Here is a 21375-nt window from a genome sequence, read left to right as displayed (position 1 = left end):
AAGAAACTGTTGCTGAGAGCTGCTCTACGGTAAGGATGCATGTTTTTGTGTGTGTAAGTGTGTTTGTTTCCAAAGCCGGCCAGTGGGCCAGATTGGAATCTTTTCAGGCTGATTCTGGTCACTGGGCCAATTCTGGCCCGCGGGCCTTGTGTTTGACATCCCTGTTCTATACAGTCATTAAAAATATTCACAGGTGCCAATCTTCCCAGGAGTGGACATCCCAGCTAATTCACTTCAAGGTCAGGCCGCTACATCTCAGACTCTACAGGCCTCAGTAAACTGGATGGTAGCACAATTAGACAGAGACTGAACAAGTGTGGCTTATTTGGAAGGGTTGCAAGGCAAAAGCCTCCTCTCATCCAAAGTACTTAAGCATGGCTTAGGTTTGGAAAGCTATATCTGAACAAACCACAAGATTTCTCGAACAATGTGCTTTGGACACGTGAAACCAAAGTGAGTGTTTGGTCATAATCCACAGTCTCACGTTTGTCAAAAACCACACACAGCATATCAAAGCTCCTTTGTGTCCCAAAATATTCTACAGTCAAATGTGAGGCCATCTCTCTGACAGCTAATGTGGGGCTGAAACTGGTCGTCCTTTTGTATAGAGAGCTCACGGTGAGCTCAGTGACTGCACAGTGTCCAGGTCCTGTGATCATCACCCCTCCACTATGGTGTGGTACTTGGCAGCCTGTATGAGGTCTTCATGCTTATATGCTGTTTGGTTTTCACTAAACTTGGCACAGGACAATGATCCCAAACATTCCAACAAATCTACAACAGAATTGCTGAAAAAAAAAAAAGAATCAAGGTGATACAGTGGCCCAGTCAAAGTCCAGTGCTGGACAGGACCTTAAGAATTCATCCAGAAGGATGTGAGACTGAAAAGTCATACAACTAATTTCTAGTTATTGCTGCTAAAATAGGTTCTTAAAGCTATTGACTCTTACTAACCTACTGAAATTGGCTGTTCTACAAGTGGCTTCTACCTTTTGACTTGTTTTTTGCTAAATAAATAAATTTGATTTGTTAAATGTATTTATTATCCTAACACATAAAATATAAGAAGTGACAGAGGATGTACTTTCTTTTTACCGTAACTGGACAGGAAAATGACTGAACACACAAAGTTTCCATCAACTGAATAAATCATGTAGTTTCCATAATTTGCAGCGGCAGCTCCGCAAACGCATTCAGATTTGTTTTCATATCCTTCGTTTGTGTTCTTGAGAAGGAGATTGCTTTTGTTTTTTTCATGTAATAATTTCCATCCACAGATGAGCCTTGAGCAGACCAGTTAACAGAAGATCACCAGAGCTACCGGAACTCAGCACTGCTTGTTTATCAAAACGTTGAGTCCTTTTTGGTTCTTTGTCTTAAACGCCATAACAAAGTGGTGCGGGGCGATCTTTCCACGGCCCTCCTCGTCCACCTGGCCCATGAAGATGTAGTTCAAGCCTAGTGAGGTCACACAAAAAAAACCTGAATGCAGTGGCAGAATGGCAGAGACATTCAGGGAGGCCAAAATGTGAGAATCTGCCCACAGCAGGTCTGTATACTATATGTTTATATGCATACATATAAACTTACAGTACTTAGAGTTGAATTGACTGTTTGGACAGTGAGTTCTGCCGCTCACCTAACGCCTCAACTGAGAGTGACAGCGCATCACAGGAGGCAAACTCAGAGCCATAAGTTATTCAATACAATGTCATCATATTGCAGATAATAACCGGGGGAAAAAATTATATCGAGGACACTGAGAAAAATTTATTTCATCTCTACGCTGTACACTCACCTCTTCTGATAACTGGGCACTTTTTGCACAGGATAACGATCTTGGTGCTCATTGTCTTTCCTGCCTGCTGGATTGCCAGGTTGCCTTCTTTATACACGTTGATAATAGAGACGGTGGCGTGCATACTTCCACCTCTAATCACCGCTGTAATAACAGTTCCAGTTATCACTGTTGTAAACACAAAAAGCAGATGAAAAATTACTGAAACATTTCTTGGAAAAATAGTGTATATAACTCCCCAAAAAAGCCTATACAGACAGAATACATACATGTAAAATCCACAGATACATTTTCTTGTATAGAAAACTACAACTGCAATGGCTCCCGCAAGTGCTACAGTACCTCAGTCTTCTTCCCGTCACCTACAACCGGGGGTTTCTTCCTGTTAAAAGGGAGTTTTTCTTTCCCACTGTTGCCAAAGGTTTTGCTCATATTGTTTTGCTCTGATTGTTTGGGTTCTCACTGTATTCTCTGTACTATTGTATGGTTTACCTTGCAATGTAAAGGCAACCGTTGTTGTGATTTGATTCCTTAAAATTGAATTGAATTGCTTTAAAGGCGTCTCTTCTGCAAAAAGTGGAGTTTTACTTGGCCTCCAACCTTGTGCAGACTATAATATCCAACTTTGCTGGTCTTGCTTTGTCTTGGCACTTGTTCTGGGGTCTTTAGGCACATCTCTCACTATTTTTCTTTCCAGATTCTTTGAAATTTTTAACTTCTTACCTCTGCCAACATTGTTCTGTACTCTGTGGCTCTCTTTGAAATTCTTGATGATGCTTCTCACTCCAGTTTTAGACACTTGGAAACACTGTGATAACTTTGTATATCCACCTCCTGCTTAGTGAGCCTCAACAATTCTTTTTCTCAAGTCTAAAGTGATATCTTTTGTTTTTGGCATCATGCTTTCTCAAGTGATAGCTCAAACCCTTGCTGAGGTTTATCTACTCTATGTAAATTGGAAGATAACCCTCGGTTTTAACTTGATTGTACAAGTTTTGAGCATTACAAAGTAAAAGCACATCACTGCACAGCAGTGATTGTGCTATGGCTCAATAAAAAAGTCTGTTTGTATAATAATACTGACCCTAGAAATGTTTGGGTTTTGTTTTCTATGAATTAATTAAATTGTTGTGTGCAAAAAGAAACTATTTATGCTTTCTAAAGAAAACCAGAATGTTCAGAAATGCTATGTTGAACATCCCTCTGTTAATAAATTATGGCAACTGCCAGTACTAGCCCCTCATCCTCACATTCACGTTTGGTTATCATATTCATATCTGAGAGAGCTGTGAACAATATGTGCGTGCTACATCTCAACTCCGCTTCTTTGAAGTGCAGCCTGTCTTTAAAAATGTCACTGTGGATTAACAGCATAGACTCTATACATTTCCTTTCAGGCTGTGAGCGCTACACCCTTGTGACCTTTTTTTTAAAGCTTCCTTATCCATCTATAAGGTAAAAGCTCCCTTTAATACAACATCAAAGAATTCCAACTCTATCAAACAAGAGGAAATTGAACGTGGGACATCATTAGTGTCACACAGACAGAAAGAAATCAAGGCGATAACGTCATTATAAATCATCTGACAGTTTAACTGCTCAGAGCAGAGATACTTTGCTACTTTGTTCCAGGTTTATTTTCCTGACTGATTCTGCTTAAACAATGCGACCAGTGTGCGGGGTGAAGTTTCAGCCATTTCCTGTTTAGACAGACCAGCTCTCACAAAAGAAAAACATACAGTTTTGCCGTTTGTTTCCACGGCTGGTGGAGAAGTGACGTTTAGCAGTGACAGCTGAGTGATACTGGAGCCGGTGGAGTGGAGGAGGAGGCACGGCTCATTCAGCATGAACAGGATTCTTTAACCTGATGGTACCAATGTGTCTGGACTTCACATGCTGCCTGTTTCATTTCCTGACAGGGATGAAATTAGCCTGTTTTAGTCGTGCTATTATATCTGTTGCTACTGTTACATAAACCAGCGAGCTGTATTTGATGATTTAATGTGTAGATGCCACATAATTTGATTATTTTAAAATACCAGCAGTGATTGGACCAGCTATTTTCAGCCTTGTCATGTCTCGTCTCCCTGTTTCATTCAGATGCGCCGATCACATAAAAGCGACTTTTTCTGCATTCGCCGCCACATCACTCGTCTTTCCTTTTTTCCTCGACACAAACCGCATGTGTCAGATTGCCGAGCCTGAATAAACGCCTTCATTTATTGCCGCTTTGCCTACAGTCAGTGGCTGAGTATGAGTGTGTGTTTAGACTACAGGTAACCGTGGCCTACTGTATGCAATCATTCACTTCTTGACAGGCTATCAAGGAAGTCTTTGAGATGTGTAAGGGAAAAACAATCACAGAGCAAAGATAGCAACATAATCAGGACTATAAACTGCTACTTAAGGGGAGTTTTGGCTGTCAGCATGGGGTCTACTCATATATATCTTCAGAGAATCTGCAATTCAAGCTGTTTAGGATTAGTATTTGTGAAAGCAGATATGTTAAATGATACAAAAATGGCTGGAATTTATTAGTGACTATGGCTTAATGTGGTTTTTGATAAGTTACAGTAAGCTTTTATGTTCTCACCAAAATTGCTGGAGCAGTAATTGCTCTCAAGCGTTCCTTGTCTTTTGCATTTCTGCCGGCACAGGGCAACAGAGTACTTCAGAGCTGCACAGAGAGAAAAAGAAACACACACACACAAAAATCAGCCTCTGTAATTTTGCCTGCCAGTGACGCGGGCATGTAAGTTATGTTGCCATCTGCTTCTGCTGCAGCCTATTTACTGAGTATTCTTGGTAACACAAATGTCTCTACAGATAGATGGCTGTCAGTATCACAGACAATAGCTCGATTATGTGGCGAGGGAACGTCTGTTTTTGAAGAGAATCCATAAAGGAAAGAACTGAGGCTTGAAGTAAATACAATGTGACTGTGCAAATATTTTTCTTACTGTGGAGGGAAAAGTCGGGTGAGAGGGGGAGATAAGCCAACCAGAAAGCAGTGACACAGCATGACATCATAGCAGGGGGGGCGCCAAAATAACCTGGCCTGAGTGACGGAAAAAAACAACAATGTGTGGGAATGCGAGTCTGACTATGAAAATGAGCTGTGATTGCAGGTGCAGACGCACGCCCACCCCTTGTGTTATGTACAGTTTACACAAGAGAAAAGTCTTATGAGCATAACACATAGTTTTAGCATATGCTGTGTTACAACATGTGCTTGGCTGCATCTGTAATTGGACTACACTTTCCAGTATGTTCTATTGACTCACTGGCTGACTGCTATAATCTATTTACGTGAGCAGAGCATTTGCTCTTATGTGAGCCACATGTGTGGGGACAGTATCAGAATGCATGGCCACAAGCAGCACACTGTACTACTACTTAAGCACCTCGCTCTTTCCTTCTCTTGCCTACATTTGCTATTGGAAGCAGATTTTAGATCCTTCTCAAGTTGAAAGAAGGAGATAAAATCCCACATGTTATCAAAGAATCCAGCAGCACAAAGCAAATACAGTCAAATCAGCTAATGCAGATATTAGAAGTCTGTGGATGTTAGAAGTTTTTTAATGGTTTCTATTGAATATAAGCTGCTACCTACGTATTGGCCTGGTGGTGACTGGCTGTGTGGTAGTTGCAGGCAGTACTGTTGTGGTGGGGAATTTCTTTGGTCTGAATTTGTAGTGCCCAATGAAGCCGTCGGCAGTCAGGCTGAGATCTGACAGGAACTGGATTAGGAGCTGATTCCCCTCCGACAACACCGGCCTACAGAGCAGCACGGGAAAGCAGACTGAGGATGAACTGAGATGAAATCACATGATGGTTTAGTGAAAATGAACTCTACAGCATGACAGAAATCACCTACGCTGGGGGGCTGTCTCCGCAGTATTTGCCAATCCTCTTCGCATCGTTTATTTCCGGCCCGTTGAAAATGGAGACGTGGTCGTAGCGGCAGTAGTTGTCTCGTTCCACATCGAACTTCTCGAACTTCACCTCAATAATCTGCAGCAGGAGACAAGTTATAAAGTATTCCTCTTTTTTCTAGCAGAAGCTTATAACAGGCCCTAGGGTGCATCATCTGACTAAAGTGTATGCTGTCATTTTTGAAAAGATATACTCCACCTGCGACTCACTGAGATTTCTTAAAAGAACGGCTCAGGTAACTTGCAATGTTTTATTTCAATAGAGTGTTATTCCGCCACTGGCATTTACTCATCATTGATATAGAGGGAAAACATGCACGGAAAAATGACTAGATGAAAAACTTCTGTATCTTCATTTATTTACAAAACTCTGTTTATCTGCTGTGGATAGCTTCTCCAGTTTCCTCAGATTTTCTAAGCACACATCACACACCATGTCAAGATATGACAATTTTCCTCTAAAAACTCTTTGGGAATCACTCTGTTGTTACAAAAATACTATATTCTGCCTGTCAAACTGTGTTTGATATTTGAATGGTGCACAGATATTGTGGCCTAATAAAGAAACAAACAAACAAAGATATTCCCCTGAAAATGTTCAGGTACAAGGACTGGCCTGAAAATGAGTGAAAAAGCGTGTTCAAAGAAAGCCTTTGAAAACCCTCCAGAAAGCCTGAAGAAGTATTGCTACACAGCACTTGAGAAGACAGTGTCTCCTTGGAAGCAAAATATAAAGAAATTAGGAGTGACTCAAAACTTTTGCACAATCTCCTGGAATTTCAGTTCATTTGAGGCCAGTTATTCAGATAGAAACATTTGCATTTACTAATTTTTTTAAGTAAAAATTTTAATGTATGACCTGGTTCTTTGGTGCTACTATATGCCAGGAGCAGGTCACTCCAGCTGGGTAGTCCTTCTCAGGCCAGTTGGGTGTTTTGAAAGTCCCAGAGGGCTTAACCAGCCTGCCTCCACAGTACTGGTCCCCTGAGGAGAAATGACTGAAGTTAGTGCTAGGATTACACAATTAATTAGCTAAATTCTGCTCCTGTTATTGCTTGAATGAAATAATGAATGTTATTTAGCAATCTTTTAAAAGCTATAATGGTGAGTCAGTAATGTGCTCGTGTTATTAACTGCGTCTGGGGGCTCTCACTGCCTTTTTGTCATTATGAACACCATAAAAAGCAAGTCTGTCATTAGTCATCTGTGGGTTTAAAAATAACTGCCATCAGAGGAACATCAGTTCAGAAAAAACACAAACTCTCAAAGGATCGAATCGCTTAAAAACACGCTTTCCTTATGACATATACTTTAACTGATTCTGCCTTTCCAGCATGTAAAAAAATACATTTAGCAAATTGAAGAAAACAAATCTCTACAAATGGGTGACACGTGGTGCAGCAGAGTTTTAACCATGTTTAAAGACAGGATAGCAACAGTCTCTCTGCCGGCGGATAAGAGCCTGGCTGACTGGTTAATTGACACTGTCCACTACAGCTGTCAGCTCCTACGGTACAGAAAACCAGACATTAAACTTCTAAAAACAGTAGATGGCCCAGTGAGGAAAAACGCTAAAGGCTCTAAGTGAAATTTCTGACCTTTGCCTTGCAGCACAATAGCCAAAAAACATGAGAAATTCCACATCACAGTGCGAGAAGAGTTAAAAAGCAGATTTCTTTTAATCCACATGGACTTTTAGCCCACAGACCTGCTCTTACTGAGCACTACACGAATGGATACATCCTGTTGTTTTACTGGGTGTCTGCATACAAACAAGGTAAGATTTACTTCTTAGTAACATTACAGAAGCTCCACATATTTCTGCATTACATGCTTGGATAGCAGCAAGATGTTCTGCTACCCTTGCAAACTTGGCACCTTTGACTAAGACAGCTGTGTTAAGAGGAAGCATGCCCAAGCTTCTTCTTCTCCCCATGTTTTCTTACCTCGCTCATGTGTATGGGCAGCAGAGAAAACAGCCAGGAAGCCACTCCCAGCAGTGTTGGCATCGGATACCATCTGCAGGAGCATCTTGTTGCCTGTGGAAACAAGGGCTCCTGGCTTGAACGTTCCACAGAAGCGACCCAGTCTCTGTCCATTGACATGGCCGCTGTAGACATCCACATAATCATAGCGACACAGGTTGTCGTTCTCCAGATCAATGAAGCGGAATGACAGTACCACCACCTTGCCCTCCGGGACCTGGGTGGGGAGTTGGAGAATGCTTAGTTAAATTATTATTATTATTAGATGGCATAACAAACAAAAGAGCATAGACCTAAATACTGAATATTGTTACTTTAATACTCTCAAACATTTAACCTAATTGTGCATTTTAACCCAGCTTATGCCGTTTTTCCAACCTAATCATCAGCTTCACTGCAATAAAGTACAGAAACATCACAGAGCCACTCAGCAAAGATTGCCCTAAGCTAACTGCGGCTGTGGTTAACTATTTTTAGAAGGAAATTAGGAGTTTGGACTAAGACAAAGATTGTCATACTGTATTTATTTTTAATGAACAATGCTTTATCACTGTCATCATATGCTATGAATGAAAAACAGAACTGGACTCACTGTGATTCTCCACACACATTTGGTATTTGGAGGGTAAACTCCTGGGTACCCCTGGCTCCCGATTACTCCAGACTCTCCTGTGATGTTTCCGCCACATGTAAAGATTGGTCTGAGGAGAAAGATATTTTCTATACATATAAATAAAATAATAACGGTGCATTACAGCAAAATTTAAAAACAAAGTTGATAATATCCATTGGATTCAGTGCATTCAGTTCCTCGCCACATGTCCCGAGGCAGCCCATACTGCACAATATTCTTCCAACTCCAGTCATCTGACGGTGATTTTCAAAAGGCTAAATGGGATCCTTACTTTTTTAATCTAATAAATCTTTCAAGAAAATTTGAGTTTGGGGTAAAAAAGTAAATAAATAAGTACCTCTGCTGGGACTGCGCACAGACTTCTGTCAAGAACAGTAGAGTCCATGCGCAAAAAATACTGCATGTTCTCCACATTGTTGGGAAAACGGAGCAGGAGCTTCGCCTGTTTTCGCCCGGTGGCGTGAATGGCATTGTGCTCAACAGGCTAAAACGGAGGGGAAAAGTACCCAGGAGCTCCTGTAAGGACTTTCAGCAACGGAAAACTCAAGCAAGCAGATGAATATAGCGTTTGTTCTGCGTGGTAGGAGGGACGGGGCGCAGGGTGCACATTTCTTTTTTTTTCTTTCTTTCTTTTTTTTTTTCCCTCAGGGGGGGTTAAAGACGCGCTGGGAGGGGAGGGAGTGGGCGCTTGCATTAGTTGGCTTGAAAACGAAAAACCTTTAAGGAGATGGCATGAATATACTTGACTCCAGAAGTTATCTATGCATGGTTTCACATTCCGATCAACGTGTATATTTCTGAATTCAAATACCTGCATGTGCCTAAAGGTGAATGAGGCAACTTGTGTTGTGTTCTCCAATCTTATTTTAAGGGGTCATCTGAGGATTGAAAGAGAGCACCACCTGCTGGACAAACTATGGTGTAAGCAATTTTATTATCACTCAAATTCCAATTCAAAAATGTGCTGTTCTCTCCATCATATTATGTTGTTTATTTGATTATATAATTATTATTTCTATTTTAGATGTTACCTATTTGTCCATTTGCATTTCTTGAAATGCTCAGTCCATGTCATTTGTTTTTAAATTTCATGAATAGTGAAATTACCTTATTTTCTTGCACTGGTACACGTGTGGTAATATTTAGGCTCCTTCATTCTTTGTTTATTTACCCTGATATCTTAGTCTGAATCTGCAGTTTGAATTATACGGAACCTGCATGCTGATTATGGCATATACACACCATTCACATCGGAATTTTCAGTGGGGACAAAAACAAACAAACAAAAAGGATAGAGTGAGATTGAAGTCACTTAGAGCAGCAAATGAGAGTTTACGGAAGCGTAGTACGGAAGCGTAGAGCTGCCACCCAGGCAAAAGAAAAATACAAGTGTATCACGTTATAAGGTGAAAGGTTTATTGTTCTAACAAGATACTTTTCCTGTTTGTACAATATACTATCATGTTTGTACAATATACTTTTCACGTTTGAACAACATAATATCACGTTATTACAATATACATAATTATCACGTTCGTACAATATAATATTTATATTGTACGAACGTGATCCTATATTGTACGAACGTGATCCTATATTGTACGAACGTGATAATTATGTATATTGTAATAACGTGATATTATGTTGTTCAAACGTGAAAAGTATATTGTACAAACATGATAGTATATTGTACAAACAGGAAAAGTATCTTGTTAGAACAATAAACCTTTCACGTTATAACGTGATACACTTGTATTTTTCTTTTGCCTGGGTGGCAGCTCTATGCTTCCGTAGTGTAATAGTGGTATTAATTTTATTAATTTATACATATTTATAGTTTTAGTACGTGATAGAATTTTGAATCCTTGTGTCGCGCTTGAGAAACTGAAAGAAGAGAGATGGGAAGCATCGGCGATTCTGTGATTGATTGCGACGCCTGGAGTTTCACAGTTGCCACTATCATCAGCTCGGCGATCGATTCATTTCAGTTCCACAAAAGATGGCGGACCGAACGCCTGGTGGCTCTCAGAAAGCTAGCGCTAAGGTAAACTTATAGTTTGTAGTTGTTTTAGCTCACTTGCACCTGTTGTAATGAGAACTGTGCAAATAATCTTGTGCTTGAACAGCACTAGCTGTTTGCTGTAAAAGACCACAACAGGGAGTGTGCGCAACAGTGTCTGCTAACACTGCCGCGCTACGGCTAACTGAGGCGCCGCAGCCACACTGGCTGGTTTTAGCTAAGCTAAGCTAATGTGTTGGTCACCATAAACTGGATTAATGGAAGCAGTTATCACAGGAATAAACTTGTTCGCAAATCACAAGCTTTACACGTGCATTGTCTTCTGGATGACGTACAGTGGTTGTATATTTCAGTGTGGAAATAGTAAATTAAGCATTTGGGAGCTGGGGCCTAACCGTCATTCGCCGTTTAGCGCAATGCATTCAGTCCGTGGCGCTGCACCAAAAGACGACTTCTTAGGCCTCTTGTTAATTTAGCTAATTTCTTAATCTTTCCTGGTCTCCAGCTGCAGCTTGGTCGTAAATGTGTAATGTATTATACTTAAATAATTAGTGTTAAATGTCTGAGTAACGGTTGCCGGCGCCTATTTAATACAGCCGACTTTATAAACCAGCGGCTACAGTCCGCGCTGAAGTTACCCGTTTACGGGATAATTGTTAGGCATATTAAATAATAATAATAGCAGGACTCAACATTACTTGAACAAGTCGTGGTTGTTTCCAGTTATTAAATAGTCGTAATGTGTGCTTATTAAATACCTGGTGAAAACAACCATACTTTGTTGACATGTACAGGCGCTGCTTGAGAGCAAACTGAAGTCTTTCAGCATTGGCAAGATGGCAGTGGCAAAGAGAACCCTCAGCAAAAAGGAACAAGATGAAATAAAGAAAAAAGTAAGTATGGATTTTCCTTTTGCACAATATTCTCTGCATGAGTAATAGCTGTTAGAGATTTATATGATTTATTTACTTTGACACCTTTGTGCGCGTGTGTGTTCAGGAAGATGAACGAGCGGCAGCTGAAATTTATGAGGAGTTTCTTGCTGCTTTTGAAGGAGGAGGGGAGGGAAAAGTCAAAGCTTTTGTCCGTGGTGGCATTGCAAATGCAACGAAAGGTATACGTTTTGCATTATATATTTCTCAAACTGATTGCAAAATATGCAAATGTTAAAGAACAGTTCACCAAACCTTTTTTACTTCGGAAATTGAAACAGTAATGTGATTGGAGGGCGAAAACTAAAAAAAGGTTTTCTCCTTGCAGAGGAAGCGGCTGCTGATGACAAGAGAGGAAAGTTGTACAAGCCTAAGTCACGTTTTGAGACCCAACCAAAAAGCATCCTGCCTTTGGAAACTCCGCCACAATTTTTAGCATTAGACAAACGGCATGTAAGTACTGTTTCTGAGAATGAGAAGCATCTCGTCTAACTTTTGCATTGAATAACACTTACCTGGTTTCCTCATTGTAGGGCTTAAAGAAGAGCAGTGAAAAGGAAAAGAAGAAGAGTAATTTGGAGCTCTTCAAAGAAGAACTTAAACAGTAAGTTTTAACACAGGAGGGTGTTAAAATATTTTAGTGGCAGAGATTAGATGTTCCTAAGACTTTTGGTGTGGTTATTAAAGTTGTAATATATTAAACACAGATTTTAATCAGCTGTGATATGTGTTTGTGTCTTGTAGAATACAGGAAGAGAGAGATGAAAGACACAAGATGAAAGGACGTGTTAGTCGCTTCGAACCGCTCTCTGGGACAGATGGAAGACGCTCCTGTAAGTGTTGTTTAAGTCGCGTGACTGCCTTACGTGCACTAACTTGGCGTGACAGGGCCCTTTCCTGCCTTACGCCACCCTCTGTCCCTTTGTCCACATCTACCCTGAAACAAAATTTATACTGCTTTTCTGCTTCTTTTAGCGGATGGTTCTTCACGAAGAAACCGTCCGTCCAGTGGTAATTTTGACTTAATATAGTGACCGTGAATACCTTTATCTTGCTAAGAAAATAATGTTGGTCCTGTCAGACAGCAGCAGGAAATTCTTTTCTTTTCTCTGTGTCTGCAGTTTTGGATGACTGTGCACCAGGTTCCCATGACGTTGGAGATCCATCCACTACTAACTTGTACCTTGGAAACATCAATCCACAGGTTTGTATCTAAACATGCATGAAGTGGAAGTAATGTAAAGCATGCCATAAAAGGAGGGGCTTAAGCATGTTGCTATTCCTTCAAAATTTGCTACATATGCCCTTAATTCAGAATGGGAAATATTTATGCAATGTCTGTGTTTCTCAATTTGTATCATTTACTTCATAGATGAACGAAGAGATGCTGTGCCAAGAGTTTGGCCGGTATGGCCCGCTGGCAAGTGTGAAAATCATGTGGCCGAGGACAGATGAGGAAAGGGCTCGGGAGAGGAACTGTGGCTTTGTGGCTTTCATGAACAGGAGGGATGCAGAGCGAGCACTCAAAAACTTAAATGGTACGAATCTCGAATTCTTTTATTAAGTTGTTATATTACATCCTTTTATCTTCTTTCCAGTTCACATGTGCGTGTATAATTTAATGCACATTTACTCCCATAATAGGAAAGATGATAATGAACTTTGAGATGAAATTAGGATGGGGAAAAGGTGTGCCCATTCCACCCCATCCCATCTATATCCCTCCTTCTATGATGGAACATACACTCCCCCCGCCTCCCTCTGGCCTCCCATTCAACGCACAGCCCCGAGAGAGGCTAAAGAACCCCAATGCTCCTCTGCTTCCTCCACCTAAAAACAAGGAGGAGTTCGACAAGGTAATTCAATACGTCAGCCTAGGATTTTCTCATGGGATATGGCAATGTTTTGTTAATTGTGGTGGTAAGATGTTAGTCATAATAAGCAAGTCAGTACAGGATTTAGATTTTGAATTAGTTGTGTGTAAGAAAGTGTCATTATCAAATGTCAATGTGTGCAAAATGCTCAGTGTTACAAAGAGGTGTTACTGTGGTAAAGTATCAGGGTTGTTTGGCCTCTAGTAAAACTGACAGCAGGAAAGGAAAGTTATTGTCTTTTTGCACTTTTTAAATGCATTTTTTATATTTTTCACCTGTTGCCTTTGTAACAATACTCACATTCTATGTTTATTATCTGATGTGACTTCATATACAGACTCTGTCGCAAGCCATAGTCAAAGTGGTTATCCCAACAGAAAGGTACATGTTTTTCTTTTTTTTTTTTTAATTGGTGTACAAACTTAGAAAGAAAAAAAACATCCCATAATGAAACTAATACGTTTGATCATTTGATCACTGCATGCTACAGGGGGCTGGTCAGTGTGGATGAGCAATGGTTGAGGCAGCTGCACAGCGTCTTCATACTAGTACCTAGAATAATACTGACTGAAGTTTGTTTCACATCCCTCCATCATTCATATTTTCTTTACATGTGTAGCCAAACATCATTATAGATCTTAATAACTATGCTATTTAGAGAAAAATATCATTACTTTCACAGTCCCACTCCATACATAGACATTAAATCGTGTTTCTCAACTTTAGTGATGTTGTACTCTGCTACATACATGATCTGCTGATTCTAGATCCGTAGTTGTGAAAACCTGTTCTCTGACCATTGCTCACTCAGACCGTCTCCCCCCTTGGCCTCTGTCACTATGAGGAGCTCAGTAAATTTGGCTCCTGCTGACAAATCCAAACCTGCCATCATTAGTCTATATATGACCTTTGACATTGGCCTTGGTGAGCAGCACAAGTTGAACTGTCTGCAGCAGCGAGGGACCTGAAAAGCATCATGGGATGGATTGGGAAAGTATACAGAATTTTACCCCGTCATTGGTACGATCGGCTCCAATACAAGTAAATGTGATTTGTGTTGTCAAATGAAAGACATCCTTTGTCTTGTTGGCCACTTTAGGCTAATTGTATGCAGCCTGCACAATTTATTTCCTCTACAAATTATCACAGAAGAACTTCTAACGTTCCCATTTGCACAGTTTTAAGTCGGTACCAACTCCACTAGTAGATAACCCGTTTTAAGTCAAAGATCATGTACTGCTTTTTCACGTTACATTAGTAGGAAAGAGTGGGAATTGAAAGGCACTGTACTGACAAATATTCCTGTTAGTACGGTGTCTTATTAATGTCTCGCTCCTGTTGTTCCCAATTCCACTCACCCCCACATTGTGAAATTTGAACTTAAAGATATTTTATATGAAGGTTCCGAGCAGTGCAATGTAATTAAAAGCTGTTGCACTGTAGCTTCAAAGAACACAGGCATGACCTTAGTAGATGCAATAAAAAAAGCTTTTCTTTTCTTTTCCTTTTTTTTTTTTTTTAATTGACATGAATGTCGTACTGTCACAAAATGTTTTTATATACATATTTTTTATTTTTTGCGTGTATTCATTGATGTTATATGTAGGCCCAGAGGTGTAGCCACAGTGATGGTTAATTTATTCCTGGTCATGTGACACACTCTGACAGTCATCTGTTGTCTCATATTCCCCGTCATTTAAACCGTCGCTATAGTAAATAATAAATGGGTATTGTGGTAAGATTTTAGAGTGATTTAGCCATCGTTCTGTACCAAGTATATAATATCACAGTAGAAATTTATTATTCAGGTATAGGTCAATACAGCTGCATTTATGCTTGCAGCATTTCATTGTGTGACATAAATTGTCTTTGCCTAGTCAGCCTGTTGAGTGTGTCAGACCACCAAGAATAAATTAATCTTTAATTGGGAGGTTTTAGTAGTGTTCAAGAGTCCGTCCAGTCTGAATCCGTTTGCTTTAACTGTGTTTTTCTTGTAGGAATTTGCTCTCTCTCATCCATCGAATGATCGAGTTTGTGGTGCGTGAAGGACCAATGTTTGAAGCCATGATCATGAACAGAGAGATCAACAATCCCATGTACAGGTGAGCTTAGCTGCACAATAGAAATGTAGTGTTATTCTGTTAGCTAAAATTCTATGATGTGCTGAGTTACAAAGGTTGTGTATGTCTTTTTATGACAGGTTTTTATTTGAGAACCAGAGCCCAGCACATGTATACTACCGATGGAAGCTCTACTCCATACTGCAGGTTAGTTTTCTATCTTGAAAAAAGTTGCAAAATTTCAGGGGGATCCAGCCATTCCACTAAGTTTCTTCTTTTTATCAATGTGTTCACTGTGATTTATTACTTCCTCAGGGTGAATCACCAGCCAAATGGCGAACAGATGACTTTAGGATGTTTAAAAATGGCTCTTTGTGGCGCCCACCTCCTCTTAATCCGTACCTCCATGGTCCTTACGATGACGGTGAGGAGGAGGAAGATGAAGAGGAGGCCAATAAGAAAGGCTGCTTAAAAGAAGAGTAAGAATATTTGTTTATATTCTGTTACATCTATGTTGTATTTGCTAAATTGCAGAAGTTCTGAGGTCTTTACTTGAAGGAACACTGGAGTCATGCTTTGATTTCTAATTGGCTTTGTTGATGTTCCCACCTGCTCCAGTGTTGTTACAACTGTTAATACTTTGCTCAGTAGTGACTCAGTATTTAGAAATCGGCAGGATAGTCGAGTTTCTCTGCATATCCATTAATTTTAACATCAACTCGCAGCTCACGCCTGCACTCGCACTGCTACAGTTTTGCTAATCTAACATGAAAGTAAATGTAAAAACACAAAGTGAGAACCTGAATTGTCAACTGTAATGGAATAAACTTGTGCTTTGCAATTGAAAACCCAGGCCTACCCCAACATGCCCTCTCTGGAGCTCTACAGTTTCAGTGGACAGAAATACTTTTTTTTTTCTTAACACTGACTTTTATTGTTAAAATTTTAGGTGTATTAAGAAAAAAAGCAGCCACGCAAATGAAGCTTTAATTTATTTTGGTCCTGGCTTTTATTTTATTATTGTGACAGATATAGGGCTGTGTGATATGACCAAAATCTCATATCCCGATATAAGACATCTATCGTCCCGATAATGATATAAATCACAAAGATTTAACATTTTCTGTAAATTCTGTGAATCTCTGGCAGCTCAACTTGAATGAAGTGTTTCCAGCTGGGCGTCGTGTACCTGGAGTCGAGTGTTTTAACCGATGCATTAAAGGATGCATTTTTAGACATAAGTTGTAGCGGCCGCCGTTTTCTTTGTGAGTATTTATTACACGGCGTGCTGCGGGCCTGTTCTAACGTTTGAGTCTAAGGTTTATTTTTTAGCACCTGACTGCTCTTTTTTGCTTTTCATCCGTAAATAATCTGCATACTCTTTCATGTGATTCAGTTTATTTTGAAAAGTCTCAACAGGATCTTGAGCTTTATTGTGAAAGGTTTATGTGGAACATAAACAAGCGGACACGTGATGGTTTTACCGTCGTTGTTGCTAACGACAACGCATAAAAACAGGCACTTGTCCGTCTGTAGTGTGGTTATATTAAATATAAGAGAAAGAGATAACTTTAAGAAATTAATATCGCCACTACAGTGACCATCAAAACGATGAAAAAATATTGCCATAAACAGTTTATTTTGCGACACCACGAAACAAACGATAGCGTAAAATGAAACGATAGACGTTTTTATATCGTCATCCGATATATATCGTTATATGAACAGCCCTAGACAGATATGAAAAGTACAGTAGTGCAGACAACAGCTGGGTTAAATGCACTCTGTCCTCACTGTCCTTCATCTCTGCAGGGAGCGGGACAAACTAGAGGAGATGCTGCGTGGTTTGACTCCCAGGAGGGCAGATATTGCAGAGGCCATGCTGTTCTGTCTCAGCCATGCTGAAGCTGCTGAAGAAATTGTGGAGTGTATCACAGAGTCCCTCTCCATCCTAAAGACCCCTTTACCCAAGAAGGCAAGACATTGACCAAAAGAAGAGAAAGACTTTGATAACAACCTGTTTATAGAATTACCCGAAAACCCTTCCAGAATCATAAACTCCGGTTTGCTCTTTGATGTGTTTCAGATTGCACGGTTGTATCTAGTTTCTGATGTGCTGTATAACTCTTCTGCCAAAGTAGCCAATGCATCTTACTACAGAAAATAGTAAGTTATGTCGTTTGTATACTTGAACCATATTATCATCAATTTCACTTAGTCACTCCTTTTTTCCCAGGAAATAAATTGCTCTTTCCTTGTTCGTAATAGCTTTGAGACAAAACTCTGCCAGATTTTCGCCGACCTAAACGCAACTTACAAAACAATACAAGGTCACCTTCAGTGTGAAAACTTCAAGGTACCAAGTCTTGTTAAGTAAACTTCACAGCCTTGATAATTTATATACTTAAACATCCAGGTTACTTAGCTCTTTTTGTCCTAATTCTTTTTTTTTTTTTTGTGTGTGTGTGCGCTAGCAACGGGTAATGTCATGTTTCCGGGCATGGGAGGACTGGGCTGTGTACCCTGACCCTTTTCTTATCAAGCTGCAGAACATCTTCCTTGGTCTAGTAAACCTCGCTGTGGAGAAGGAGCCTGTAAGCCTTGTTGTGGAGGTAAGTGAGGCTTTATTATTTAGTCTTTTCAGTACCATTAAAGTTATTGTATTATTATTGCTTTGAAATTTTACCATGCTGCTACTAAATTTCCATGTTTTTTCTTTTTCCTCTACATTTGTATCAAGCCTGAGCCAGCAGACGACATTGATGGGGCTCCTATCGGGGATTATGTAGATGGTACTCCACTGGAGGACGTGGATGGAGTGCCCATTGACTCAGTTCCCCTTGATGGGGCACCAATCGATGGAGCCCCTCTGGATGACCTAGATGGAGTTCCTATCAAGTCCATGGAAGAAGACCTAGATGGAATACCTTGTGAGTAGTGCATACAATAGCAAAGCATGTTTCCAAGAGCTGTTGGATCCATCAATTTCCCAGCGACTCAGTTCTTTTCTTTTTTTTCTTCTTTCTGTTAATATAGTGGATCCGTCCAAGGATGCTCCCTTCAAGGTAGCACCATCGAAATGGGAAGCAGTGGATGAGGCAGAGTTAGAATCTCAAGGTGAGGCCTTTTAAAGTGTCAGATTAGTTGTTACCTACATTATGTTATCATAGCTGGCGTGAGGGTTTTGCAATTACTTGACTCATATAATTGCCTTTGTTTGCTCCTCAGCTGTGACAACCTCCAAGTGGGAGATATTTGAGCAGCCAGAAGAAACAAAAAAGTAAGTTTTTTTTTGTGTGTGTGTGTTTGCCTTTTGAGTTTGATGTTTTGTGAATGCCTTGACACGCCTTTGTTTAAAAAAATTAATTGTGTTCACCTCTAAAGGGACGATGCGGACAGTGATGAGGACAGAAGCCCTCGTTCAGAAGATAATCAGAGCTATTCCAACCCGATCAGAGATGACTCTGACTTTAAGTCAAAGATGTCTGAAATGAACGAGGAGAAGCGCTCTAAGCTCAGAGAGATAGAGGTACTCCCCCCCCTTCTTTATTTATAAAGTTTTGCATGTGTAATTTGACATATCAGGCCCAATACAGCAAGTACCAACCGATACAAAGACATATATCAAGACAGATTAGGCCATTAAAATTCGGATGATAACAATAAAACAGAAAAAAAGAAAAAGGAAGAAAAACATAACATCTTCCAGCCAACGTGATTGGGCTGGAGGGTGAGGAGCTTTCCAAGAAGGCAAAATTCGACCTCGTGCCAGCAGTGAAGTGAAAGCGATAATATCCAGTTGCTTACGACTAAGGTTTAGGGTGGCGTCCTCAGAAACGCCAAAAAGGGCAACTAGTGGACATGGTTTGAGAGTAACGCTCAAAACATGAGAGAGCACTTCAAAGTAAAAAGTCCAGTATAATTGAAGTGACGGGCAGGCAAAAAACATATGAGTTAAATTGCCGGGGGATTGTGTTGCATCTGTTGCACAGGTCAGGAATGCCGGGGTATATTTTAGATAGTCTAGATCTTGAGAAGTGTAACCTGTATACCGTCTTAAACTGAATAAGGGAGAGTCTTGCACATGAGGCTGAGGAATGAATTTTGTCAATTACTTTGTCCCAGTAACCTTCAACAAACTGAAGACCCAGTTCCTGTTCCCAACTCGAAGCAATCTTCTCGGTTGAGTAATTGCCCGATGCCATAATTAAAGTATATATTTGTGATATTAGAGCCTTACTGTGAGGCTTCAACTGGAACAAGTCTTCCCACCAAGGCTTGAGAGGCTGACTTGGAAACTCTGGCAAGATAGAAGATGCACAGTGTCTTATTTGAAAGCAGTGGAACAAATGATACGAGGGCAAATCATACAAAGAACAAAGGTCACTAAAACTGAGAAAAATGTTATCTTTAAAAAAGTCATAAAACCATTTGATACCTTTTCTTGCCCATATACGGAAGGAGTCGTCCACCAGGGACGGGGGGAAGAGGTGGTTGTTGCAGATTGGGGTCAGAGCAGATGCAGAGACTGAATTGAAGTGACGCCGGAATTGATACCATATTTTTAAAGAGCCAATTAGAACAGGGTTGTCTGTGAATTGTAACAGGGAAACAGGAAGGGATGAAAATAATAGTGCTGAGAGTGAGGAAGAGATAGAGGTACTTTACAGATACCACAGACCTCAGACTGCACATGGCAGTATACGACAGTTGATTGTATTTCTCCATGCAGGTTAAAGTCATGAAGTTCCAGGATGAGCTGGAGTCTGGGAAAAGACCTAAGAAGCCCGGTCAGAGTATTCAGGAGCAGGTGGAACATTATAGGGACAAACTACTACAAAAGGTGTGTATTGGATCAGGTGTACTTAAAGTTTGGAAGAAAAATGCACACTTTTGATCATTTATTACTGGTTTATAATTGTTACATGCCGTGAAAAAAAAATCAAAACCTAACAAGAGATATTTTTTTTTTTAATCCCTTTAGGAAAAAGAAAAAGAAAAACTGGAGCGGGAAAAAGAGAAGGAAAAGAAAGAGAAGGAAAAAGCTGAGGCACGGTTGAAAGAGTTAAAGAAGGAAAAAGAGAAGGAGGACACACCAACCAGAAAGGAGAGGTCAGACACTTGTTTAATTGCTGCGTGCTTTCAGTGATTCAAAGTGTGGATCTAGGGTTTTTCTTTTTTTCTTTCATTCATGGAACATTGGATTTATTTAATTTCCTGTGTGACAGATATTTGTCCCCTCCGGTTGATAGGAAGCGTCGTCACAGTGGATCACCGAGCCCAACGCGGAGCAGCAGCAGACGAGGCCGGTCGTCCTCACCTCGTTCAGAGCGGTCCGAAAGATCAGAGCGCTCCGACCGATCATACTCTAAAGACACATCCTCACGTTCTTCTCATAAAGACTCTCCTCGATCCAGCAACAGAAAGTCATCCAAGAGGTAAGATGGTGTTAAGCGCTACTAATATTAACATTTTAACATACTCAATGTGCTTGAAGTGGTCACTAAGAGTAGTAAAGTGCTACATATGTAGTCCTGGACCTGAATATTCAACAAATTTGATATTTGCTTTTCTGGGTATTCCCATTTTTTGTTTATTTTTGCCATTTTCTTATTTAGATCACCGTCATCACCTCGCACACCCAAACGATCCAGGAGATCGCGCTCCAGGACACCCAAGAAATCAGCTAAGAAATCCCGCTCCAAATCAAGGTCTCCACATCGATCTCACAAAAAGTCAAAGAAGAGTAAACACTGACATCTTTTTTTTTTTTCTTCCCCAACTCCTCCCTCCTATTCTCTGCGCCATGTGTATAAAAATTGACTGATTTGGCAGCTGAAGATTTCTGCCCTGATGTTAAAGTGAGGACAATGAAGTGTGGAGGGTTTTGCATGGGTTTCCATCTGGTGTACCAGATAGATGGCGCCACTGCTGTTTTATATTGTAAAAAAATAAATAACGTGCTTGTGTTTCCTGATTCCCATCACCTCCAAATGGAATTCATCCATGTGGTAGACCACACCTGTAAAGAGTGTGACGACAATAGTCTTATTCATGCTGTCATTTTCTGTTTTTGTAGTTCACATTAAAAATAATTCCTAATAAAGTGATTTTTTTTTTTTTTTAAACAAAGAGCT

General features: G+C 40.3%; 2 protein-coding genes across 5 annotated transcripts; one reads left to right on the top strand and one right to left on the bottom strand.

The window, feature by feature from the left end:
* Window positions 1–1327: 1327 nt before the first annotated feature.
* Window positions 1328–8823, bottom strand: pcolce2b (procollagen C-endopeptidase enhancer 2b). 2 transcript variants are annotated; one of them, XM_085362891.1, is made up of 9 exons: window positions 8690–8823; window positions 8311–8419; window positions 7680–7935; window positions 6593–6717; window positions 5676–5812; window positions 5412–5575; window positions 4392–4475; window positions 1799–1966; window positions 1328–1482 (listed from the first exon to the last, which is right to left on the bottom strand). In XM_085362891.1, the coding sequence occupies exons 1-9, from the start codon at window positions 8821–8823 to the stop codon at window positions 1328–1330; spliced, it is 1332 nt and encodes a 443-aa protein (XP_085219017.1). The 2 variants fall into 2 exon arrangements, with proteins under 2 accessions (XP_085219017.1, XP_085219018.1); XM_085362892.1 differs by having other exon boundaries at window positions 1328–1458.
* Window positions 8824–10341: 1518 nt separating this feature from the next.
* On the top strand, window positions 10342–21354 carry u2surp (U2 snRNP-associated SURP domain containing). 3 transcript variants are annotated; one of them, XM_085362887.1, is made up of 26 exons: window positions 10342–10396; window positions 11167–11265; window positions 11372–11486; window positions 11633–11757; window positions 11838–11908; window positions 12049–12137; window positions 12280–12315; window positions 12426–12508; window positions 12677–12842; window positions 12949–13160; window positions 13516–13559; window positions 15176–15280; window positions 15379–15445; window positions 15554–15717; window positions 17051–17213; window positions 17325–17404; window positions 17507–17594; window positions 17713–17850; window positions 17979–18168; window positions 18275–18355; window positions 18467–18518; window positions 18623–18767; window positions 19971–20081; window positions 20223–20350; window positions 20491–20676; window positions 20857–21354. In XM_085362887.1, the coding sequence occupies exons 1-26, from the start codon at window positions 10352–10354 to the stop codon at window positions 20993–20995; spliced, it is 2922 nt and encodes a 973-aa protein (XP_085219013.1). In that variant the 5' UTR covers window positions 10342–10351; the 3' UTR covers window positions 20996–21354. The 3 variants fall into 3 exon arrangements, with proteins under 3 accessions (XP_085219013.1, XP_085219012.1, XP_085219014.1); XM_085362886.1 differs by having other exon boundaries at window positions 20467–20676; XM_085362888.1 differs by lacking the exon at window positions 12280–12315 and having other exon boundaries at window positions 20467–20676.
* The last annotated feature ends 21 nt before the right edge of the window (window positions 21355–21375 follow it).

This window comes from Diplotaxodon limnothrissa, linkage group LG9 (assembly GCF_057381915.1).
Source record: "Diplotaxodon limnothrissa isolate DT_005_m linkage group LG9, D_limnothrissa_male_GT1.1, whole genome shotgun sequence".
Classification (NCBI taxonomy): domain Eukaryota; kingdom Metazoa; phylum Chordata; class Actinopteri; order Cichliformes; family Cichlidae; genus Diplotaxodon; species Diplotaxodon limnothrissa.
The sequence above is the reverse complement of the archived record's forward strand: the minus strand, read 5'-3'. Positions and strand labels throughout refer to the sequence as shown.